At 42.1% G+C, this 23,148-nt stretch overlaps 3 protein-coding genes across 4 annotated transcripts; 2 read left to right on the top strand and 1 right to left on the bottom strand.

Annotated features, from left to right (window-relative positions):
• Positions 1-2,259: 2,259 nt before the first annotated feature.
• Positions 2,260-9,978, top strand: LOC110001058 (transmembrane protease serine 9-like). The gene is made up of 14 exons (XM_065953252.1): positions 2,260-2,412; positions 2,625-2,728; positions 2,815-2,894; positions 3,188-3,269; positions 3,596-3,776; positions 3,886-4,019; positions 4,099-4,258; positions 7,186-7,338; positions 8,344-8,447; positions 8,534-8,613; positions 8,907-8,988; positions 9,315-9,495; positions 9,604-9,737; positions 9,817-9,978. Exons 1-14 carry the CDS (start codon positions 2,292-2,294, stop codon positions 9,976-9,978), a joined length of 1,758 nt encoding a protein of 585 aa, XP_065809324.1. The 5' UTR covers positions 2,260-2,291.
• Positions 9,979-14,459: 4,481 nt separating this feature from the next.
• Positions 14,460-17,214, top strand: LOC110001063 (chymotrypsin A). The gene is made up of 7 exons (XM_020656483.3): positions 14,460-14,602; positions 15,722-15,825; positions 15,917-15,996; positions 16,089-16,167; positions 16,252-16,432; positions 16,769-16,902; positions 16,990-17,214. Exons 1-7 carry the CDS (start codon positions 14,551-14,553, stop codon positions 17,149-17,151), a joined length of 792 nt encoding a protein of 263 aa, XP_020512139.2. The 5' UTR covers positions 14,460-14,550; the 3' UTR covers positions 17,152-17,214.
• Positions 17,215-18,636: 1,422 nt separating this feature from the next.
• agrp (agouti related neuropeptide) lies at positions 18,637-21,364 on the bottom strand. Of its 2 annotated transcripts, none has more exons than XM_020656485.3 (4): positions 21,333-21,364; positions 19,844-20,042; positions 19,616-19,716; positions 18,637-18,973 (listed from the first exon to the last, which is right to left on the bottom strand). In XM_020656485.3, the coding sequence occupies exons 2-4, from the start codon at positions 19,980-19,982 to the stop codon at positions 18,782-18,784; spliced, it is 432 nt and encodes a 143-aa protein (XP_020512141.1). In that variant the 5' UTR covers positions 19,983-20,042; positions 21,333-21,364; the 3' UTR covers positions 18,637-18,781. The 2 variants fall into 2 exon arrangements, with proteins under 2 accessions (XP_020512141.1, XP_065808454.1); XM_065952382.1 differs by having other exon boundaries at positions 19,616-19,713.
• Between the last annotated feature and the right edge of the window lie 1,784 nt (positions 21,365-23,148).

The following is a 23,148-nucleotide window of genomic DNA, read 5'->3' as shown; positions in this document are numbered from 1 at the left end:
CCGCCCTATAAACCCGGGACGTCATATTCAAACTATTTCCACCTTGTCTGGAATATTTTTGTGGAAATGGAAAAAATTTGAAATGGACAAAGACATTCCTTATTTATCAACTTATTTATCAGCTGCACTGCAGCTGTTCCATAAATGAACCCCCTCTGTTGTGATGCAGTGTAGTTTCATGTTGGTCCTTACTGCTGGTTTTTGGAACATATATATTCCTCTGAGGTCGAGCTTACTTTCTCTCATGTTCCATGATTTTGATGGTTTGAAAGTCGACCATGCAGGTCCTTGATTCAGTGTTTTCAGTTTGAGTGTGTGAGTGTGTGTGTGTGTGTGTGTGTGTGTGTGTGTGTGTGTGTGTGTGTGTGTGTGTGTGTGTGTGTATGACAGTAACATCTGTCTGATGATGTTTCAGTTAAATTGACCTCTTTAGCCCAAACTGAATGAATCCAGTAGAAGTTCCTCATGAGTTATATCTGTCGCCATGTTTCATTAAACACTCTGCTGACTGTACAGTGTGTGTGTGTGTGTGTGTGTGTGTGTGTGTGTGTGTGTGTGTGTGTGTGTGTGTGTGTGTGTGTGTGTGTGTGTGTGTGTGTGTGTGTGTTATCAGTGTGTCACACATTAACAAAAAAAACACCCTCATGCTCGCACAGCTGCTGACTGGATGTTCTGCGTCTATATTTAGATATGTTTCATTCATGGTGCAAATAAATTACTCATTCAGTGTGAGAGTGGAAAAGTACCAAGATATGACTTTTTCTGTTTTGCTTTATTTCTGTTAACTTTTAATACTTTTTAAGTATAAGACAGCCATAATTAGAAATACAACTATACATTTAATTTCACCCAACAATAAGAAGTACATTTCAGCTGTTTTATATAGATCTTTTTTGGGGGCTTTCTATGCCTCCACTGTAGAGACAGGATGGTGGACAGATCCCTAAATGTCTTGGTCTTGACTCGGTCTCGATCCCTAAAAGTCTCGGTCTTGTCTCAGAGCGCTCTGGTCTCGGGTAAGTCTTGGTCTCGGTCAGTGTGGCCTTGACTACAACACTAGACAGGTCTTCTGTACGTCCCTTTCACACAAAAGGTAGACCAGATGTTACCCATATTAAAGTTTGTCTTTGTTGCTTTGTCTCAATTCTTTGAATTTATAACTTTACGGAGAACAACTGTCCAAAATGTCAACAATAAATGCTTTTTCTATTTTGTGATGAAACAAGATTTAGTTTATTTTTTTGTCCAGTGAAAAGTTAGACTTGTTAAAAACAGTGTGAGTCATCCCATGCAGAAGAAGAGGAGCCCGTCTAAGAGTCCAAGGCTCAGCGTCTTTTCACGATTGTTTTAATGAGCAAAGAGCGTTTGCAGCAGCAGCAGGTGGCCAAAAGTCAGCGTTAGACATCAGCAGCTGTAATTTAGTGAAACACATAAACTCATGTCACAGCCCTTTAACTTCTTTGTCGCTTTAGTTTATGAGTGTATAAAGCAGAGCAGAAAGAAGGCCATACAGTATTTAATACATCGATGATTGAGGACATGTTTTTTCTACCGGCTCGGGTGCCTCCAAAGAAAGAAAAATGAAATAGTTTGTCCTCGGAGAAGTTTGAAAAGATGTTCTCTGCGGCTTTATGAAGTGGAATAAGGAGTCGATACACAATAGAATCTGGTCAAAGACGCAGTCCGGTGCATCACTGAAGAACAAGAAGGATACGACTGAACAAACTCCTGAAGTCTGAGAACTATTCATTCAACATTTTCACCGCCTAAGTTTAAGTAACATCAGAGGAAGGCGCTGTTTTGGAGGACACTTATTTATTGATTCAATAGTTTCATTTTGAAACACAGTAAAGATGTGGAGTAAATCTTTCAGGTTATCTGAACTGTTCTCTTTGTTTCTGCTCTTATAAGCGACTGTATGAAATGAATCATCATTCTGAGAACTTAAAAATGTTGAAGAAACCACACAACCTTGAATGAATGAATGTATTCACATCAAACTGCAGCTACACAACAGTTCTGACATGTTTTAATATCCTCTTCAGGTGTACAGGAAGTGCTTTCATCAACATTGTATTCATAAGAATATTGAAGATTCACTCTGAAGAATCTACGTGATCAATTTGACATTTTCAGCTGGATTTACAGTTTGCATCAAAACATTTGCTGACTGGTTTGATTTTTCCAGCCAATCAGAGAGCTGGAGGTCAGGGCGTGTAACTCGTGAGAAGTTTGCGTCACCTCGTCTCTGATAAGCAGCTGGACAAACCAGCGGCTGCTCTGATTGGTTGATGGCCGGACAGGTTCAGGTATATAAGAGCGGCTTGCTCCTCCAACAAATCATCATCGTCATCGACACCATGGCCTTCCTCTGGATCGTTTCCTGCCTCGCCTTCGTCAGCGCCGCCTACGGTGAGACACACTCCCACAACTCTTTACACTCACACATAAAAAACATCGAGTCATAGATCTTTATCAGACAAAATTTAAGGAGTGAAGTTCATTGTTTCTGAGTCAGCTTTCAAAAGAATCCACAACTGGAAGTTCGGCTTCATCACGTTGAGTCAAAGACCTTCACTCAGGCAGAATATCCCTTTAACTTCTGTCTTCTGTCGTCCTGTCAGGCTGCGGCACCCCCGCCATCCCTCCCCAGGTGTCTGGCTACGCCCGCATCGTCAACGGTGAGGAGGCCGTGCCTCACTCCTGGCCCTGGCAGGTGTCCCTGCAGGTGAGTCAGCTGAACACCACCAACACAAACTGCTCTCTTACTGTTTTCTCTTCCTGTGACTGACTTCAGCTTGTTTCTACTCTCAGCAATCCAGCGGCTTCCACTTCTGTGGAGGATCTCTGATCAACGAGAACTGGGTTGTTACCGCTGCTCACTGCAACGTCAGGTCAGTTCATCACCTCACGACTCCACCTGTGGCTGTCAGCTTCAGTCCTAATGGTTCCTTCACCTCACAGATATTTATAACATGCTTAAAATGCCAGTTAGCTGCAACTCATGTTAGATTGAATCGGATGAAAAGATAGTATGTTTGTTAATGGTCATGGTCTGTAGGTACAAGCTCAGGGATGTGTTTGAATCAGAAAATTAAAGCAGTAAAAGAGACGAGAGCAAATTGCAAACATATAGAAGATGTGTGTACTGGCCCTTTAAATCGCTGCTTTCTGCTGTTCCTGTCAGGACCTACCACAACGTGGTCCTTGGAGAGCACAACAAGGGATACGGCTCTAATGAGGCTATTCAGAAACTGAGGCCCGCCAAGGTGAGAACAGCCAATCAGTCAATCTGTCACTCAGCCAATCAACCAATCGGCAAATCAGCTTCCAGGACATATTGTTTTAGCAGTTGATCCAGGGGTGGTAAAGAATTCAGCTACTACTTAAGCTATTCAGGAAGATAACACTTTGATTCTGAAATGTTAGTGGTTAAAGTAGATATGATTATTGGAGACAGAAAGGTAAATAAATGCTACATACTTCAGGCCACCCCTGCACAAGTCATTTCCCCAGCTGTGCCACCCTAGTCAGAAAACTCTGGATCCGCCCCTGACTATTCCCCCACCACTCATCCTTCCTCTGCTCTCTTCAGGTGTTCACCCACCCCGGCTGGAACCCATCAACCATCAACAACGACATCAGCCTGATCAAGCTGTCCAGCCCCGCTCGCCTGGGATCCAACGTGTCTCCCGTCTGCCTCGCCGACTCCTCTGACAACTTCCCCGCTGGCATGACCTGCGTCACCTCCGGATGGGGTCTGATGCGCTACAACGGTGAGGCTGAACAACCTCTCTGATTGTGTTCTTAATTCTTAAGGTTTTGAGTCAGACTTTTATTCTGAAAGTGGAGGATGTGTTTGAGTGTTTTGTTCTCCTCCCACAGCTCCCAGCACTCCCAACCAGCTGCAGCAGGCCGCTCTTCCCCTGCTCTCCAACACTCAGTGCAAGTCCCACTGGGGTAGCAACATCTCCGACGTGATGATCTGCGCTGGTGGAGCTGGAGCCACCTCCTGCATGGTGAGGCCCCGCCCACTTTTTGGTCTCTCTTTTCCCTTTGCTCTTTGCATTATTTCTAATAATTTGCTCTTTTTTTCAGGGAGACTCTGGCGGTCCCCTGGTCTGCCAGAAGGACAACGTCTGGACTCTGGTCGGTATCGTGTCCTGGGGAAGCAGCCGTTGCTCCACCTCCACTCCCGCCGTCTACGCCCGTGTCACCGAGCTCCGTGGCTGGGTTGACCAGATCCTTGCTGCCAACTAAATCCTCACAGGCAACGCCGTTATCACCGACCCCACCTGACCGTGGGCAGTCACACTTTGGAGTGTGTGGACAATGAATGACAATAAAAAAACATTTAAATGTATTCATGTGTTTGTGGTTTGTGTTGTGTGCACTGAAGAGAATCCTCTAAATGTTACCCCTCACAGTCAGCAGGGGGCGCCCTCAATCACAGCCTCTACTTAAAGATAAGTGGCTGAAATACAACTCAACAATGACCGCCCACTTTTTTTTGGCGGCTCTGCTTCGGAGTAAATTGCCCCATTTAAATCCTCCATTGACATTTCAAAAAGTCCCAAAATATCAATATTTCAAATCCTGGAACCAAACCAACCGGCTTCTCGAATACTCATGACTATAAAACATTTGTTTTGCCAAATTAACAGCTGGAAAACTAAGAAAAAAAGGCAAATGAAGACTGCGTACTTCATTTGTTTTCTGGGAGTGAAGGAACTACACATTCCACGATCCATTGCGATTCCATTGAAACCCAACAAACAGTAGTTTAGCACTCTTCTATCTGATTGTACACAGACCGTCTTTCTACATTTGTCTTCATCGTAGAGTTTATATTGTTGATAATCATGTCGTCATATTTTATAGTTTGTGTTTATATATCGTGGTGAACTTCAGTGGTAGCAGGCGACAGCCAATGTTCACTCAGGCGGGAAACATTGTCATGGTAACAGCAGGCTCCACCAATCAGAGACATTGCTGTGACACTCTAGGATTGTGGGTAGTGTAGTTCTGTCCCCATAGATCGTAAATAAACCATATCTATCTCTAAATACAGGAATCTGTGTGTGTGTGTGTGTGTGTGTGTGTGTGTGTGTGTGTGTGTGTGTGTGTGTGTGTGTGTGTTTGTTGGTTTAGGTTCTACACAACCATTCGTCAGACTTGGCGGGTGTATTGCTCTGGACCCAAGGAAGAGCAGTGCTGATTCTTAATTTAAAATGAGCTCATATTTTTGCTAAAACATTTAAAATTATTTTGCTGTGCCGCGCAATGCGATGGAATCAAAACCTACTGGAAATATGAGAAGAGCGGAAACAACACACCACGGCGCACGGGCAGAAGGACACTCGCCCGAGGCAATGTTGTTTAGTCACTCGTTAGCTAACCGTCGTTTACAAAAGTCGGATGAAATCCCTCGCTCCAGAGCTCATTTGGGCACCTTGGCTGACCACAGAACTACACGTTGCCCCAAGCGCAATCCTAACCATGCAGCCACGTTCTCACCAAAGACATTAAAAACAAGCACATTCTGAGCAGGCACTGCACTAGTTTTTCTTAAAATGAGGTTGATATCATACAGACTTGTGTCTTCTACAGGAGCACAGCATCGTCTCACACTCATGTAGCTCGTGGTCAGTGTACCTTGGATGGTTATGACATCATGGCTGATTATCAAATCCACCTGGAGAAAATTAATGGGTGTTTTACTTCTGTTGAGCTCAATTGTTTCTTTTAACTTTTAACTGAAACTATTTTTCACTGGTTGGATTTTGAGAGAAATATGGAAAAGTTAGCTTGAGTGAAATATCAAGGTTGATTATGATAAATCTCAACCACAGGGGGCGCTCTATTGTGTCCCAATTATAGATCATTTATAACAATGATGTTGTTTTGGGGTGCGAGGTCTAAGCAAACAAAGAAGGGCTTTCAACTTGCTTTCTTTCTTACAGCGACTCGGGGAAAAATGGTAAAATGACATGAGCGTGTATTTCTTTCCTGGTCTTCTGACTACTCAAAGTGCTTTTACACCGCAGGTCACACCTACACATTCAAACACTGATGGTAGAGACTGCTGTGTAGTATCCATCAGAAGTAACTAATCCCATCAGAGATTTAGATATTAGATCATCCATTCACAAGAATACATTTGTAAGAGAAGAAAGTCGTAAATTTACGAAATTAAAGTCGTTATTTTAGTCTACTTATATCAGAAGAGCAGCAGCTGCCTGTTTGAAAATGAGGAACATGGAGCATCTCATGAAGTTATACTTCAGTAAAGGTTTCACAGATCAGGAAATACATTTACTAGATAGACAGATATATATATATCTATATATATATATGATAGATAGATAGATAGATAGTTTATTGATCCTGAGGGATTTTCAAAGCATCCAGTAGCAGTTTACAAAGACATGCACAACATGAAACATTTGTTACAAATAAAACAAGCAACCGCTTTCCCCTCCTCCCATACACATATATATTAACCCAAAACAAAGATTTAAGTAAGCCCGTACATTAATTAAAATGAAAGCTGTGCAAGTAAAAACAGACTAATACAAAGAAAATTGAACATAACCCCGTGCAGGAATTAAAAATATACATGCAATTTAAATGGACCCTATAAACAGTTTAAGGAACATTGGTAAAATTAGACCTGTACATGAAAATAAAAAGTGTAGACCTACCGAAGTTTGTGTTGTTTATGCACTGTATGCACAGCAGTGACTTAAATGAAGGTAGTGCAAAATGTATGAAAAAAGATTTTAAACAACAGTCAGTGCAAACATTAAAGGTGCAGATAAAATGATTATCCAATAGGCATTTAAGTGTCGTTGGACACTTAGGGCTGACTCTTATGGTAGCTGTGAAAAAAAACACTAAACATCTTTTGGCAGATAATTTGTTTTCCCTTTAACGTGGCATTGATACGCCGCCATAAAAGTCTATGAGAAAAATCAGCCAACTTCATGCTAAATTGATAACCTTGTAAACGTTTTTTGAATTAGTTTATGGTCTCAATCTTTAGCTTCAAGTCTTCTTCACAGCTTGATGCTCATTTTTAAAAACACATGTGACCATCTAAGTATTCATTTTTTGGGGGGTGTTTGAACAGGTCAGGGCGTGTAACTCATGAGAAGTTTGCATTGCCTCGTCTCTGATAAGCAGCTGGACAAATCAGCGGCTGCTCTGATTGGTTGAGGGCCGGGCAGGTTCAGGTATATAGGAGCGGCTCGCTCCTCCAACAAATCATCATTGTCATCGACACCATGGCCTTCCTCTGGATCGTTTCCTGCCTCGCCTTCGTCAGCGCCGCCTACGGTGAGACACACTCCCACAACTCTTTACACTCACACACATTAAGAACATGGAGTCATAGGTCTCTGTTCCTTTTAAATTATAACGGCTTTCCTTTTTTTTCTAATCTGTTTTTGATGTTTTTTTGGCAACGTGTACTGTACTGTTTGCAGAATACTGTAATCAACTAATTCATGAAATTTCAACAACTTTAACTGAATGAATAGCAGGTTTGATGGATCTCAATACCGACTTCTACTGATGATTCTCATGGCTCTTTTTTGCTAAATGTAAATTGAATGGGTGAATGTTTTACAAGCACTTCCCCATACTTCAACACAATATGTGAGATATGGAAGAATCAGTGAGTTTTATAAAGTGTAAAATGCTTTATTATCTAATGAATCTTTAACTTTGTGTAGCAGAGCAAGTACTTTTGACATTTTCATTTTTATATCATTTATATGTTATTTCCAGTTCAGATTTGAATCAAACATGACACCTGAAAACTTAGTTTCCTTTACTCTGAATTTCAATGCCTTCTACATTAATTGAAGCATCAATGCTTTCCCCTACTAAATATCATGACATTTGTTTTTTCAAGATTCAGTGATAATTTATTTATAATAAACCATTCTTTTATTTTATTTTATGACTACATCCAACATCTGTGATGTTTTATTCCCAGAATAAAATAAGATGGTATCATTTGCAAATAGAATACACTTGAGCAGTTTGGAAATATTAACAAAATCATTGATGCACAAAATAAACAGTTTTGGTCCTAGGACTGACCCCTGAGGTACCCCAATATTAATATTGTACAGATCTGATTTTATATTATTTATCTGAACAAACTGTTTTCTGTTCTCTAACTAATTTGCTACCCACTGATGTGCCACCCATCTGATACCGTATTTGCTACGTTTTTTAAGAAGTGAGGAATGCTCGATGTTTCATCACGTTGAGTCAAAGACCTTCACTCAGGCAGAATATCCCTTTAACTTCTGTCTTCTGTCGTCCTGTCAGGCTGCGGCACCCCCGCCATCCCTCCCCAGGTGTCTGGCTACGCCCGCATCGTCAACGGTGAGGAGGCCGTGCCTCACTCCTGGCCCTGGCAGGTGTCCCTGCAGGTGAGTCAGCTGAACACCACCAACACAAACTGCTCTCTTACTGTTTTCTCTTCCTGTGACTGACTTCAGCTTGTTTCTACTCTCAGCAATCCAGCGGCTTCCACTTCTGTGGAGGATCTCTGATCAACGAGAACTGGGTTGTTACCGCTGCTCACTGCAACGTCAGGTCAGTTCATCACCTCACGACTCCACCTGTGGCTGTCAGCTTCAGTCCTAATGGTTCCTTCACCTCACAGATAGTTATAACATGCTTAAAATGCCAGCTAGCTGCAACTCATGTTAGATTGAATCGGATGAAAAGATAGTATGTTTGTTAATGGTCATGGTCTGTAGGTACAAGCTCAGGGATGTGTTTGAATCAGAAAATTAAAGCAGTAAAAGAGACGAGAGCAAATTGCAAACATATAGAAGATGTGTGTACTGGCCCTTTAAATCGTTGCTTTCTGCTGTTCCTGTCAGGACCTACCACAACGTGGTCCTTGGAGAGCACAACAAGGGATACGGCTCTAATGAGGCTATTCAGAAACTGAAGCCCGCCAAGGTGAGAACAGCCAATCAGTCAATCTGTCACTCAGCCAATCAACCAATCGGCAAATCAGCTTCCAGGACATATTGTTTTAGCAGTTGATCCAGGGGTGGTAAAGAATTCAGCTACTAATTAAGCTATTCAGGAAGATAACACTTTGATTCTGAAATGTTAGTGGTTAAAGTAGATATGATTATTGGAGACAGAAAGGTAAATAAATGTTACATACTTCAGGCCACCCCTGCACAAGTCATTTCCCCAGCTGTGCCACCCTAGTCAGAAAACTCTGGATCCGCCCCTGACTATTCCCCCACCACTCATCCTTCCTCCGCTCTCTTCAGGTGTTCACCCACCCCGGCTGGAACCCATCAACCATCAACAACGACATCAGCCTGATCAAGCTGTCCAGCCCCGCTCGCCTGGGATCCAACGTGTCTCCCGTCTGCCTCGCCGACTCCTCTGACAACTTCCCCGCTGGCATGACCTGCGTCACCTCCGGATGGGGTCTGATGCGCTACAACGGTGAGGCTGAACAACCTCTCTGATTGTGTTCTTGATTCTTAAGGTTTTGAGTCAGACTTTATTCTGAAAGTGGAGGATGTGTTTGAGTGTTTTGTTCTCCTCCCACAGCTCCCAGCACTCCCAACCAGCTGCAGCAGGCCGCTCTTCCCCTGCTCTCCAACACTCAGTGCAAGTCCCACTGGGGTAGCAACATCTCCGACGTGATGATCTGCGCTGGTGGAGCTGGAGCCACCTCCTGCATGGTGAGGCCCCGCCCACTTTTTGGTCTCTCTTTTCCCTTTGCTCTTTGCAGTATTTCTAATAATTTGCTCTTTTTTTCAGGGAGACTCTGGCGGTCCCCTGGTCTGCCAGAAGGACAACGTCTGGACTCTGGTCGGTATCGTGTCCTGGGGAAGCAGCCGTTGCTCCACCTCCACTCCCGCCGTCTACGCCCGTGTCACCGAGCTCCGTGGCTGGGTTGACCAGATCCTCGCTGCCAACTAAATCCTCACAGGCAACGCCGTTATCATCGACCCCACCTGACCTGTGGGCAGTCACACTTTGGAGTGCGTGGACAATGAATGACAATAAAAAAACATTTAAATGTATTCATGTGTTTGTGGTTTGTGTTGTGTGCTCTGAAGAGAATCCTCTAAATGTTACCCCTCACAGTCAGCAGGGGGCGCCCATTAATCCTCTATTGATATTTCACAATATCCTTATATCAATAATTCTAATCCTGGAACCAAACCAACCAGCTACCTGAATACTTGTGACTGTAAAACATTTAATCTGGCCAAAAAAACGGTCAGAAAACCGAAAAAATGGCAAAGGCACAAAACTGTGTACTGTAATTATTTTCTGGGAGTGAAGGGACTACACATCCCACAATCCATTGCAATTCCATTGAAACCCAACAAACGATAGTAACACTTACAACAAAAAAATTGTGAATTAAATAGAAATCTACAAATGAGTATTAGGGCCACATTAAGGGGAGGAAATCAGATATTTAGATATTTCGCTCATCTATTTACAAGAATACATTCTTAAGAGATGAAAGTCGTAAATTTACGAGATTAAAGTCGTTATTTTAATCTACTTATATCAGAAGAGCAGCAGCTGCCTGTTTGAAAATGAGGAACGTGGAGCATCTCTTGAAGTTGTTCTTTGGATAAGGTTTCACAGAAAAGGAAATACTTTTACTAAACATCTCTTGGCGCATAATTTGTTTTCCCTTTAACGTGGCCCTGATACTCCGCCATAGAAGTCTATGAGAAAAATCAGCCGACTTCATACTAAATTGATAACCTTGTGAACATTTTCTGAATGAGTTTATGGTCTCAATCTTTAGCTTCAAGTCTTCTTCACAGCTTGATGCTAATTTTTATAGACAAATGGTATCGTGAAAGTATATATTTTTTGTGGGGGGGGGCGTTTGAACATCCTGATTTTGGGATGTAATCCCATCTGAAAGTTTTCATTGTGTATTTTTTGAACAACTGGACCCAGGGTGCAGGACCAAAAGACGTACAGATGTTTTTACACATCATTCTCATACAGTCGTGTGTCTGTTCCTCAGTATCAGACAGCTAGGAGTCATCTCACCGACTCATTTGGCTCGTGTTACATTTGAAATGTCAACAAATAACCATTCAGAAGTGGGATGCTGCAGCAGTTAAAGCCTTGACCTCTGAACTCTTCAATTATCAAAAAGCATGGCTGATGACATCATCAGTCTGATTTTTGTGTTTCCTTGGCAACAGAGAGCTTGAAACAGAGAATACAAGCTCATCACTGCATCTAGAAAAAGACCAAAGGCAAACTGTGTGTAAAAATTCAATATTTTCAGGAACGTCAAAGGATTCAAACTTCTTTAAAAACATAAAATACAAACAATGGAATCATAAATCGGGCTGCACGGAGATGCAGTGGTTAGCGCTGTTGCCTCACAGGGAGAAGGTTCCTGGTTTTAATCCTCTCGTTTCAATAATCAGAAGCTCAGACAAGACAAGAGGGCATGAAACGAGAGGGCTCAGGCTGCAGCCACACACTCAAACATTTGAGGATATGTGTACGCATTTGTGGATCTTACACAGCAGCAGTGTTGCAAAAGTCACATAAAATGACAGCCAATGAGGAGTCTGCATCAGTTGTTACCGATGATTTCTGTGTATTTTCAGGACTCACAGCATAAAAAGCTCACTTTCCTGCCATTATCAAACGAGTCAAAAATTCAAAATGAGTTTACGTATTTGCAGATCTGTGCACACATTGGGGCGCGCTGGTGGCGCAGTGGTTAGGGCGCACGTTCCATGTATTGAGACTCTCGTCTCGAGCGGCAGGCCCGGGTTCACCTCCACCCGTGGCCCCCCTCCACATGTCATTCCCCGCTCCCTCTCCCTGGTTTCCAACTCTATCCACTGTCCTCTCTCTGCATTAAAGGCATGAAAAAGCCCAAAAATAAATCTTTTAAAAAAAAAAAAGATCTGTGCACACATTTGTGGATCTGAGTGAGAGTGAGCATTTACAGATTTGTGTATGCATCTCCAAAATACACTGCCTGGCCAAAAAAAAAAGATCACACTCTAATATTTAATTGGATCGCCTTTAGCTTTGATTACGCCATGCATTCGCCCTGGCATTGTTTCGATAAGCTCCTGCAATGTCAGAAGATTGATTTCCGTCCAGTGTTGCATTCATTTTTCACCAATAAATTGTATTGATGATGAGAAAGTCGGACCACTGCGCAAAGTCTTCTCCAGGACATCCCAAAGATTCTCAATGGTGTTAAGGTCTGGACTCTGTGGTGGCCAATCCATGTGTGACAATGATGTCTCATGCACCCTGAACCACTCTTTCACAATTTGAGCCCGATGAATCTTGGCATTGTCATCTTGGAATATGCCCGTGCCATCAGGGAAGAACAAATCCATTGATGGAATAACCTGGTCATTCAGTATATTTAGGTAGTCAGCTGACCTCGTTCTTTGGGCACATAATGTTGCTGAACCTAGACCTGAACAGCAGCAACCCCAGATCATAGCAGTGCCCCCCACAGGCTTGTACAGTAGGCACTAGGCATGATGGGTGCATCACTTCATCTGCCTCTCTTCTTACCCTGATCACTCTGGAACAGGGTAAATCTTCCTTCCAGTTTTTAATGATGTGTTGGACAGTTCTTAACCCAATTTTAGTAGTTTCTGCAATCTCCTTCGATATTTTCTCTGCTTGATGCATGCCAATGATTTGACCCTTCTCAAACAGACTTAACATCTTTTCCACGACCACAGGATGGGTCTTTCAACATAGAAGTTTAAGAAATGAGAAGCTACTCATTGCATCAGTTGGGGTTAAATAACTTGTTGATAATCACCCATGCAGTTATTAATGGGAGGCTCTTACCTATTTGCTTAGTTAAATCCAGATGGCGACTTTTTTTTTTGGAAAGGCAGTTTAGTTTGCAGCATATCCCACACAGGCTGTCACTGTCAAAAAACTGTGTCTTGTGTTTTTGCATAAAATTGTGCAAATCTGGGCTGACCTTCTGCTCCTTGTGTGTCGAGTTTCATTTTTAATTTCAGAGTGATATGTGTTTCTGTGCAGGTCGAGGTCATGCTGTAACGCTTACGTGGAGCTGCTGACAAAAACTCTGCTGGGAAACAAACCAGATGACAGAACATGAACACGCTGATCCACAGCAGGGTGGCAGAGATACCGGTGTTTTACTGATCCTTAGTCACATGTCTATACATTTTCTAAACTCTTCACTGTCTAAAGTCAGCACAGCCAAAGCTCAAATGCTAAACTGAAACGCTTTGCTTCCACATGTTCACCTGTCACACAGACTCAGAAAGATCTGCTTTCTGTTATATATTATCATATTTATCATAATAATGACTTTTATGCAGCAGATATCAAAACATTACAAAACTTTACAAAACACAAAACAATCACAATAATTGCTCCAAGGTTTAGATGTTCTGATTGATTTTGTGTTTAACATCACATATTAATATTTATATTTAACGATTGAGTTTTGCAGATTTACAGGGTGTCCGTAGCGTAGTGGTTAGTGCACACGCACCATGTACAGAGGCTATAGTCCTCCAAGCAGTGACCGGGTTCAAATCCAACCTGTGGTTCCTTTCTCACATCATTCCCCACTCTCTCTCTCTCTCTCTCGCTCTTGGATTTCTGACTCTATCTCTCCTGTCACTCAATTAAAAGACAAAAATAAACCTTAAAAAATGTTCTGACTGAGATGATTCCAACTTTTAGATGTTCTTATTGATTTTGGTTTTATTATAATAACTTAATATGAATATTTATATTTAATTATTCCACGTGTTGAGCTTAAAGGTTTTTTTTTTTCCTGAGTCCTGATGCGGACCAAAACATGGAAGTTGGTCTGGTAGCTGGAGAGGTGCCAGGGCACTTCCTGAGTACTGCCGAGGCGCCCTTGAGCAAGTCACCAAACCCCCAACTGCTCAGCTGCGCTCACTGTGTAGCAGCCCCACTCTGACATCTCTCCACTATTGCATGTCCACAGCTCCTGTTTGAGCATGTGTGTGTTTCAGGCCTAAGTGTGTGTGAAGTACTTCTCTCAATAACTCAAAAAATAAAATAGTGCAGGATTTTTTTCTTCTCAAGTGACCTTTGAATATCATGACTTCCTTTTGTTTATCCATTCTTTCTATCTTTGTTGCTACCTCCCATACCTGCTCGAATCTGATCTGCATCTTTGCACCTTTGTAACGAGGATTCTCCCTCAATGTTATTTCTGAGGAGTTAAATAAATAATCATGATGTTGACGATGATCATGAATAACATGTGGAAATTTTCCTTACAAGTCATACATTTCGAGCATTTGGGATTCAATCACTCTCCTCATGAACCTTCCTCAGATTGGAAAACTCTCCGTCAGCTCCACCTGTCCAAACTCCCACCACCTCTGATAACATGTGCCCTTGCTGCCTCCTGTCCTGTTCTGCCCCGTCTCGTTTCGGCCAATCCCGTCACACCTCTGGCTGTATAAAAGCAGCTCGCTGAGACAGACCCGACACGATCGAACAATGGCCTTCCTGTGGATCCTCTCCTGCCTCGCCTTCGTCGGCGCCGCCTACGGTGAGAGAGACTCTTTGAGACTACAACTTAGAGTGAGGCATGACAGCAAAGCATGCTGGGTAGAGAAAGGATAGTTGGGTCTTACTTAAGACTGTATATAAGAGATTATTACGCTTTTTTGTATGAAAATGTGAAAGTGCCTTAAGCCTGCATTGTTTCTAATGTCCTGCAGGGGGCGACTTGTTGCAAAAAGAAGTCCAGCTGCATTTGCAATGAGATGATCAAAATATTTATGTGTCAATATTTTCAATACTGTAATGGATATGTGAAGTCATCATGTGAACACAACAGTCCTTAGCATTCAGCATTCACATCACTAATATGTGTGTATTTTTATTGCACTGGTTTAAGAGGGGATCTCAAGCCGGGGCAACCTCCCAGTTTAGGTTTTTGAACTTGTTTCAGAAGGGAAAATCAGCTATGATGCATCTCTGTTTGCAACATAAAGTAGAATAGAGATGCAGCAACCCGTAACCCCAATGGCGTCCAAGATACAAAACTTGAGGCTTCAAACCAATGAGTGACGACACAGTGGAGATGTCCACTTCTTTCATGCAGCTGATGTTCTGAACAGAGCTTCAGCTGCAGGATGCTTGCTCACGTACATTACTCCTCAGAAGATTTTTGACAGGGCTCTGTTGCTGCAGGAAGGTCGTCCATTTTGTTTCTTTTTACACCTTTCAGAGATTTCTTCCATTTTTCATTACTCAACCTGTGAAAACTTGTAAAAAAAAAATCTAATCTTCAGAAAGGAAAAACAGTCAACTGAACACGAGTACAAAATATATAAAAGTTTGGCCAATAACTCAAAAATATGGTCGGAAAATAGCGTTATAATGAAGCCAAAACTCATGAAAGGTTCAGTAAAGATCTCAGTATCAGGAGTCTAACATTACTATCTGTATGTGTCCTCCTTTGGTAAAAGAAAACTGAGCTGATGATCTTTTATTTAGTTCAATAGATTCAGTGATGGGTCGTAAAAACAGCGCACTTACTTGTTTTTTATGTGGAGCCTCTTCGTTGTAGAAGGATTATTGTGACACACACTGTTCCAAAAGGTCGACAATAAACAGATTATTAGTGTTTATGTCGCTAACGATGTCTTAATGATGTCGTCAGGTTGCGGCTCTCCCGCCATCCCCCCCGTCATCACCGGGTACTCCCGTATTGTGAACGGTGAGGAGGCTGTGCCCCACTCCTGGCCCTGGCAGGTGTCCCTGCAGGTAAAAACCACACACACAATCCACAGAAACACTAACACACACATTCACAACACAACAACAGTCGTCTCACTCTTTGCTTTTGTTTTTTCAGGACTACACCGGCTTCCACTTCTGTGGTGGCTCTCTCATCAGCGAGAACTGGGTGGTGACAGCTGCTCACTGCAATATCAGGTAAACACCCTCATCCTCCTGTCACTGTCGACAAGTTCTCTGATGTTTTGACACAAAATGGACGCCTAATGCTTCTCGTTTCTCTCCTGCAGGACTTCCCACAGAGTGATTCTCGGCGAGCACGACCGCTCTTCCAACTCTGAGAGCATCCAGACCATGAAGATCGGCAAAGTGAGTGACTAAAAAAACATCACCTTTTACCCCATCATCATTATTTACCCCATCAGTCACTCAAATGATGTCATTTCCTGTCAGGTGTTCAAGCACCCCAAGTACAACGGCTACACCATCAACAACGACATCACCCTGATCAAGCTGTCCAGCCCCGCCCAGCTCAACCTGCGTGTGTCCCCCGTGTGCGTTGCTGAGACCGGAGACAACTTCGCCGGAGGCATGAGATGTGTGACCAGCGGATGGGGCCTGACCCGCCACAACGGTGAGACCACCTGCATCAACTGACCAATCAGAGGAGAGCAGGGGTGGGGCTGGTAACCAGTAGAAAACTCCTCAAAGGGGCTTTAAAGAACAACTCTAAATGCATGAAGAGGAACCTGCGCTCTTTTTACATTTCTTTCTTTTTTGAGAGTCAGAGTATCAACCAGTCTGTTAACACAGACCCAGCTCAGGGGGCTTAACGGGGTCTTATTTTAGATTTGGACTACCGTAGTGAATAATCAGACTGATAATGTGTCAATTAATATCGACCCCTTACGTGTAGACCTGCACCTCTCACTATGTGTCAGTATAAATGATTCAATTGTTTTTCTTGCAGCTGCTAACACCCCCGCCCTGCTGCAGCAGGCCGCCCTCCCCCTCCTGACCAACACTCAGTGCAAGCAGTACTGGGGAAGCAAAATCAGCAACCTGATGATCTGTGCTGGAGCCTCCGGCGCCTCTTCCTGCATGGTGGGTGATGCAGACAGATACCTACTCATGAGCTTGTGTTTTTCATACCGTGTTCTTAATTATTTATCTTCTTTTTTTTTTCTTCAGGGTGACTCTGGTGGCCCCCTGGTCTGCGAGAAGGCCAATGCTTGGACCCTGGTCGGTATTGTGTCCTGGGGCAGTGGAACCTGCACTCCCACCATGCCCGGTGTGTACGCCCGTGTCACCGAGCTCCGCTCCTGGATGGACCAGACCATCGCTGCCAACTAAGCTTGTCACAAAGGACAGCTTTAATGTTTTAATCATCATCAATAAAACATAAAAACTCTTAAATTGATCTGTATCTGTCGTTTGTTCACATTGAACTCTGATGCTGGTTCATACGATGCCCGCTTTGACACCCTTTGAAGTCTAGAGCTGGATGTGACATGAGACCTTTTTTCAGGGGAACAACATTTTAGCCTCTCTCATACAACAGCTGATGTTAGCATTGAGCCTCATCATGATACAAACTTCTAGCTAACAGTAGTGTTTGCTATGTGCCAGTTTTTGTAATCTGATAAAATTTAGTTTTTGTTTATGTCCCATAAAAAACAGTATAAAAAAATGATGGCTCTCTTTTCAGCCACTTCTCTTGTATTGCCTTACAATAGCAGCTACAAGCAGCAGTAAACAGCTTGCTTCGCTCAAAGATTCATATAGGCTAACGTATAACCGGGGTGTTGGCTGCTCGACGGCTCCAGCTTGCAGTGTCATTGTCTTAGCTGCATGTCGACTGCCTGAGTTGAGGTGGTAAATCAAGCGGCTGCCTCAGTGTTGAAAATTGAAGTGTTATTGCAGTTCCTTGAGTGTCCACTTGAGGCTGGCTGCAGAAGAACCAGAAGTCCCATACACACCCCATTTTAAAATATGTCAGTTTACAGCCTGGTACATAAAACAATTTTGTTATGAATAGTTTATTTCTTTATCAGTTTGTACTTTATGGGGCTTATTTTTTTTTTACTCAAACGTTTTGGTTCTATGAAGGATACCAGAAATGCATGCAGGGGTGTGACTGATCTGACTGCAAGCGGCCGCATTGTAGCTGTTTGTCGGGAGGCTTAAGGCCCTAGCTCCAACTCTTTCTCTGTCGTTAGGTTTACCGAAAGTCTGATAGAGTTAGCTTTTCCAATATAGCAACCACCATGGACGGCTTCCCAAACAGCCCTTCAGAAACCAATTGGTGACATCACTGAGACTTCGTCCATGTTTATATGGAGTCTGTGCAGTAAACCCTTCTCCATATGTTTTTCCCGAATTACAACCAAAAACTAAATTAAAATGTCTAGGCTTTATAAAAGGCCAAAAAGATTGATTCTATAAAGGAAAGGCGGGATTGAGCTATGTGCTCAACTGCAAATTATAATATATAGTAGTGACTCATCACTCGTCACTGAACTGGCTTTTATCATACACATACACTGACGGTTTTGGTGGTCCTTATACAAGCTTTTGGAGGTTGGGCTTTTAGAAAATAATCTCGATTACATGAAAATGGGACCTTCATTAAAATCAGGCTCAAAACCAACTGTATAAGCAGGACAGAGAGAGAGGGGACCTGATGTTATTAAAATTATTCAGATGCTGGACCCACAGATAACTCACAGATCCCATATGCTCTTTTGTAAAGCTCCTCCAGATAACACTTGTTATGAATTGGCGCTATACAAATAATAATGATTGATTGATAAAACATCTCACTGTGTCTTCTGGAAATACGTTTTACCCACTGTTGTTTATTCACAAAGAGCACATTTAAAATGTGTTATAGAAAGAGCATCAACATGGTTCCTGTCAGCAGACCGGGTTCTAAACGGGTGTGACATCAGGCGTGTTGTCAGGTTCGTCGTCAGGTGTGTCGTCAAGTGCGTCTTGGTGGGCAGGCATGTCCCACCCGGCGGCAGTAGCAAATGGCATTGAAGAATCGGCAGTAGCAGGTGTCGCAGTGGTCACAGCAAGGCAGTGGGTAACCCAGACAGGACTGCTGGTGTGGGATACAACGACGAGGGGAACGCATGGCCCGACCCTGCAGCTGCAAACTCGCAGACGAGTCCTGGAAAACAAGGCAGAAATACTGTCAGACTGCTCACTTGGGAAATTTGTAAAAACAAAATCTTTATTTAAATGTTGTATTCATATCTGTCTGATTGACTCCAAATATTCACAGAGCTTTATAGCAAAATACTGAAGAGTTGAGAGAGCTGCAAAGACCAATGTTTTCAACTGTGGCTTAAAAATGACTAGTTTGTACCTCTATGTTTTTTCTCTAATAGACTGCCAGACTATTTGGTGCCTTGTTTTTTCTGCAAACCAGCTGAAACATGACAGAGGGTCTAGTAATCATTGGGGTCAAAGAAAATATACGGAAGAGTGCTATCAGCATAGCTGCATAGCTGAGGTAATAACTTAAATGTTCGAACAGCAGCCATATTTAGAAGAATGTAACATTAAAAAAAAGATAAGGGCCGAGGCAGCTACCCTGCGGAACACCAAAATGTTACTCATGTTCTCCCATCCTGTATAAAACTTTCCAAAAAAAGGAAAACATGAAAGCAAATTAAAACACTCCCCACAGAGTAACCAATGTCTCAAAGAGTTTAGTGGTCCTTTATATCAAAGGAAGCATTCTAAATCTCATAGAACCATATAGGCTGCATAAACCATAAACATGTATCTTTAAATAAGCCACACCCACCTCGTCGTAGGAGTCTGCATCCATCAGGAAGCGGTCCTCCACCGAGTCGACAGGTAGCAGGATGGGGTCATGCACAGGGTCTTGGGCGTGGCCTCTCTCTACTGGACATCAGACAGAAAAAACAGAGCTGAAAAGTTACCTGTTTCCACTTTAATAATTCCACCTGCTCTCCTGAGGACGTGATCTCTACACCAGGGTGACGGTTGAGTTGGTGTTAATGTTACCTACCGATGTCAGACAGGTAGGAGGTGTCAGCTCGGCGCCCAGCTGCCGGACCGTCATCCAGTGGGATGTTTCCATGAACCAGAGAGGAAGATAGATGCAGCAGACTGAAGGAGCAACAGCAGAGTAACACAGAGCCAAACATCCTGCTGTCAGAGAGATGAACTACAACTCCCACAATACTCAGCTTCTCAAAGAAGAGCCTCTGTATGGAAGAAAAGGTCAAGGTTAGTGTCTTTGAAAAATTCTGATTTCAGTAAATACAATTTCTACAACTTTAGAAGAATTATTTCAGATTTGGTGTAGATAAAGCACACAATATTTTTGGATATTGCTCTATTGGATTGCTTCAACGTGCATTCTTAAAATTGGCTGTAATTGCTGCAACTTCAAAATGTGCACACTCAAAGTAGGCTATTAAATGCTTGTTTTTGGACACATACACAGATAGTTTTTTAGGGCCTAAGAGACATCACAGAAAGGTTTCATGTTGTTGAAGTTTTTAACTAAAACTGCTCTTACTAGATTTCTTTCATGTTCAGGTTGAGGTAAATTTGGTTGAGGAGAGAATCACATTTTAAACACAGACAATACGTAAAACATACAATGTGGAAATGCATGGTACAATGGCACATGGGTAAAAGTGCAGAAGTGCATAAATTGCGCAGGTTCAAATCGTACTTTATCATGAAGACAGACACAAGGAAAATGGGAAACTCTAAAAACTAAACTTGGGAATATTCTAATAAGAGCAGACCCACAGGGAGGGAGAAACACAAGGATATCCATGTTATCAAACAGGAAATAATATCAAAACACTGACGTAAAAAGAGTACAAAACCAAACAAGAACAAATCATGACAGAAGAAAAAGAAGAAATGTTTTATTAATCCCTGCGGGGAAAGTTTCTTTTTCACTTTGTTATTGAACATGCTACACACAAATAGGCAATGAAATACATGCATACGTAAACAAATGTGCAAGCTCAGCATCCAATGGAAAATGTTAAATGGACTGACTCAAAGCACTTTGTACACTGCAAGGTCACACTTCTCACTTCTCAAACATTAGCTAAACATCTGTCAGCAACATCAGCCAAATATTACAAATGACATCAGTTTAAATTCAGACAGAAGACATTTGTATAAAACTTTAGTTTAAAAGGATTCAACGGCAAAACACAAAAATATGATAAAATGAACGAATTACTTTGTGTTCATATATGAATAAAACTTTATTTTAGATGATCTAACACAGTGTAAGTGAGTAAAGCAGCATTACAATAAAAGTCAAATTCTATCCTTTTATATTGAAATATATAACACAATAACAAAAAGCATTATTTCATTTAAAAATATTATTTCATTTTATATTACCATATACATTTATGTAAGAATTCAAATGTCAGTCAATGAAGCTCCATCAGAGAGAGATTGGATGAGAGACCCTGAAACACACACACACACACAAAGAGAGAAAGAGATGGGTTACTAACCTGTCGCTGTGACTCCTTGCTGTCTCTCTCTATCTCAGGGAGCAGACGGGCGATTTAAAGGCCCCTAGAGAGGAGGGAGGTCACATGACTAGCAGGGGGTAATGACTTGGGAGGGGAGGAGGGGGTTCTAACCTTGTGGAGACCATTAGATGGAGCCTGTTGTGTATCTAAACTGCATGCATAAGTGTGCATGTGCATGTGTGTGTGTGTGGTTGTATGCGTCATAGATTGCATAAATGAAGTGGACACATGGTCACTGTGATGTCACCTGTTTGTTTGTGAATGTTGGGTTCAGCATTTTGGTGTTTGCATTTTAATTTCTGGAACAAGAAGTGATCATATTTGGACAAAAGTAGATAGTAGATAGTTTTCACTTTGCGTCAGTCAGCCCCTTGGTGTCAGCTGAAAAAACATGTTCTCTTGGTTTACAAATGAGTGTGTATGTTTAGAATCCGTGCCCACAAATTCAAAATTTGTGCTGAATGATTTGCAACCTGTGGAAATGTTTGTTTTTTTTACCAAATTGTGGGCATATTTTCACACTGTTGTAACTGTTTCCTAAACTATCGGCACAAATTCACACAAACTGTGGGTATGAATTTATATACGGTGCATGGATTTTTAAACTGTGGTTAGGAATTTGTGTATTCATTTTTAAATTTTGGTCATTAATTAGTAAACTGTGGGTATGGATTTGTAAACTGTGGGTATGGATTTGTAAACTGTGGGTATGAATTTGTAAACTGTGGGTATGGATTTGTAAACTGTGGGCATGGATTTGTAAACTGTGGGAATGAAATTGTAAACTGTGGGCATGAAATTGTAAACTGTGGGAATGAAATTGTAAACTGTGGGTATGAAATTGTAAACTGTGGGAATGAAATTGTGGGAATGAAATTGTAAACTGTGGGCATGAAATTGTAAACTGTGGGTATGAAATTGTAAACTGTGGGCATGAAATTGTAAACTGTGGGCATGAAATTGTAAACTGTGGGAATGAAATTGTAAACTGTGGGTATGAAATTGTAAACTGTGGGAATGAAATTGTGGGAATGAAATTGTAAACTGTGGGCATGAAATTGTAAACTGTGGGTATGAAATTGTAAACTCCATCCATCCACTATCTTCACCGGTTTGGGGTCGCAAGGATGCTGGAGCTGATCCCAGCTGTCACTGGGCTGTTCATCAGTCAATCAAAGGGCTGATATTTAGAGACAGGCAACAAGCCAAACTCAAATGCTCGGGGAGATCATGCAGACTGTACACAGAGAGTGGGCATGAATTTGTAAACTGTGGGAACTCATTGGTAATCTGCAGTCACAGTTTCACTAACTGGCATTTGTTATGTTGGCAACTATTTGAAAACTGTGAGCACAGATTTATAAACTGTGTGCCTGAATTTGTATACTAAGGTCTAGGTCCATTTACAGTATCCATTCATCCATCTATCCATCCCTCCATTTATCTATCCATCCATCAACCCCTCTATACATCTATCACAGTTGGAAAACAAGGATGTGTGGACCCAAGTGCAGAATTAACTAAACTATTTATTTTAACAAAAAAAGCCAAACAAAAACTTACTTCAACAAGTTCAACAAACACACAGGGCTCAAAAACAGGGAGCCACCAGGACACTGACATAACAGGGAAGGGAAGAAACACAGAGACTAAATAGACGTGGCGTAATCAAACACAGGTGAGACTAACGACACAGGTGAAGACAATCAGGGCAATCAATGAAGGGAGAGACACAAGACCAGAAACACTGAGGACAATACAAAATAAATCATGAAACACTAAAGACACACAGAAC

Source organism: Labrus bergylta, chromosome 3 (assembly GCF_963930695.1).
Source record: "Labrus bergylta chromosome 3, fLabBer1.1, whole genome shotgun sequence".
Taxonomy (NCBI): Eukaryota; Metazoa; Chordata; class Actinopteri; order Labriformes; family Labridae; genus Labrus; species Labrus bergylta.
This window is presented reverse-complemented; position numbering and strand designations above follow the sequence as displayed.

Coding starts and splice junctions, on each gene's coding strand:
- LOC110001058 (XM_065953252.1), top strand. CDS start 2,292: ATGGCCGGACAGGTTCAGGTATATAAGAGCGGCTTGCTCCTCCAACAA. Junction 4,259..7,185: donor CCAGATCCTTGCTGCCAACT/AAATCCTCACAG, acceptor TCTGATAAGCAG/CTGGACAAATCAGCGGCTGC. Junction 7,339..8,343: donor CTTCGTCAGCGCCGCCTACG/GTGAGACACACT, acceptor TCGTCCTGTCAG/GCTGCGGCACCCCCGCCATC.
- LOC110001063 (XM_020656483.3), top strand. CDS start 14,551: ATGGCCTTCCTGTGGATCCTCTCCTGCCTCGCCTTCGTCGGCGCCGCC. Junction 15,826..15,916: donor CCTGGCAGGTGTCCCTGCAG/GTAAAAACCACA, acceptor TTGTTTTTTCAG/GACTACACCGGCTTCCACTT. Junction 16,433..16,768: donor GGGCCTGACCCGCCACAACG/GTGAGACCACCT, acceptor TTTTTCTTGCAG/CTGCTAACACCCCCGCCCTG.
- agrp (XM_020656485.3), bottom strand. CDS start 19,982: ATGTTTGGCTCTGTGTTACTCTGCTGTTGCTCCTTCAGTCTGCTGCAT. Junction 19,717..19,843: donor CTCCTACCTGTCTGACATCG/GTAGGTAACATT, acceptor TCTGATGTCCAG/TAGAGAGAGGCCACGCCCAA. Junction 18,974..19,615: donor ATGCAGACTCCTACGACGAG/GTGGGTGTGGCT, acceptor CTTGTTTTCCAG/GACTCGTCTGCGAGTTTGCA.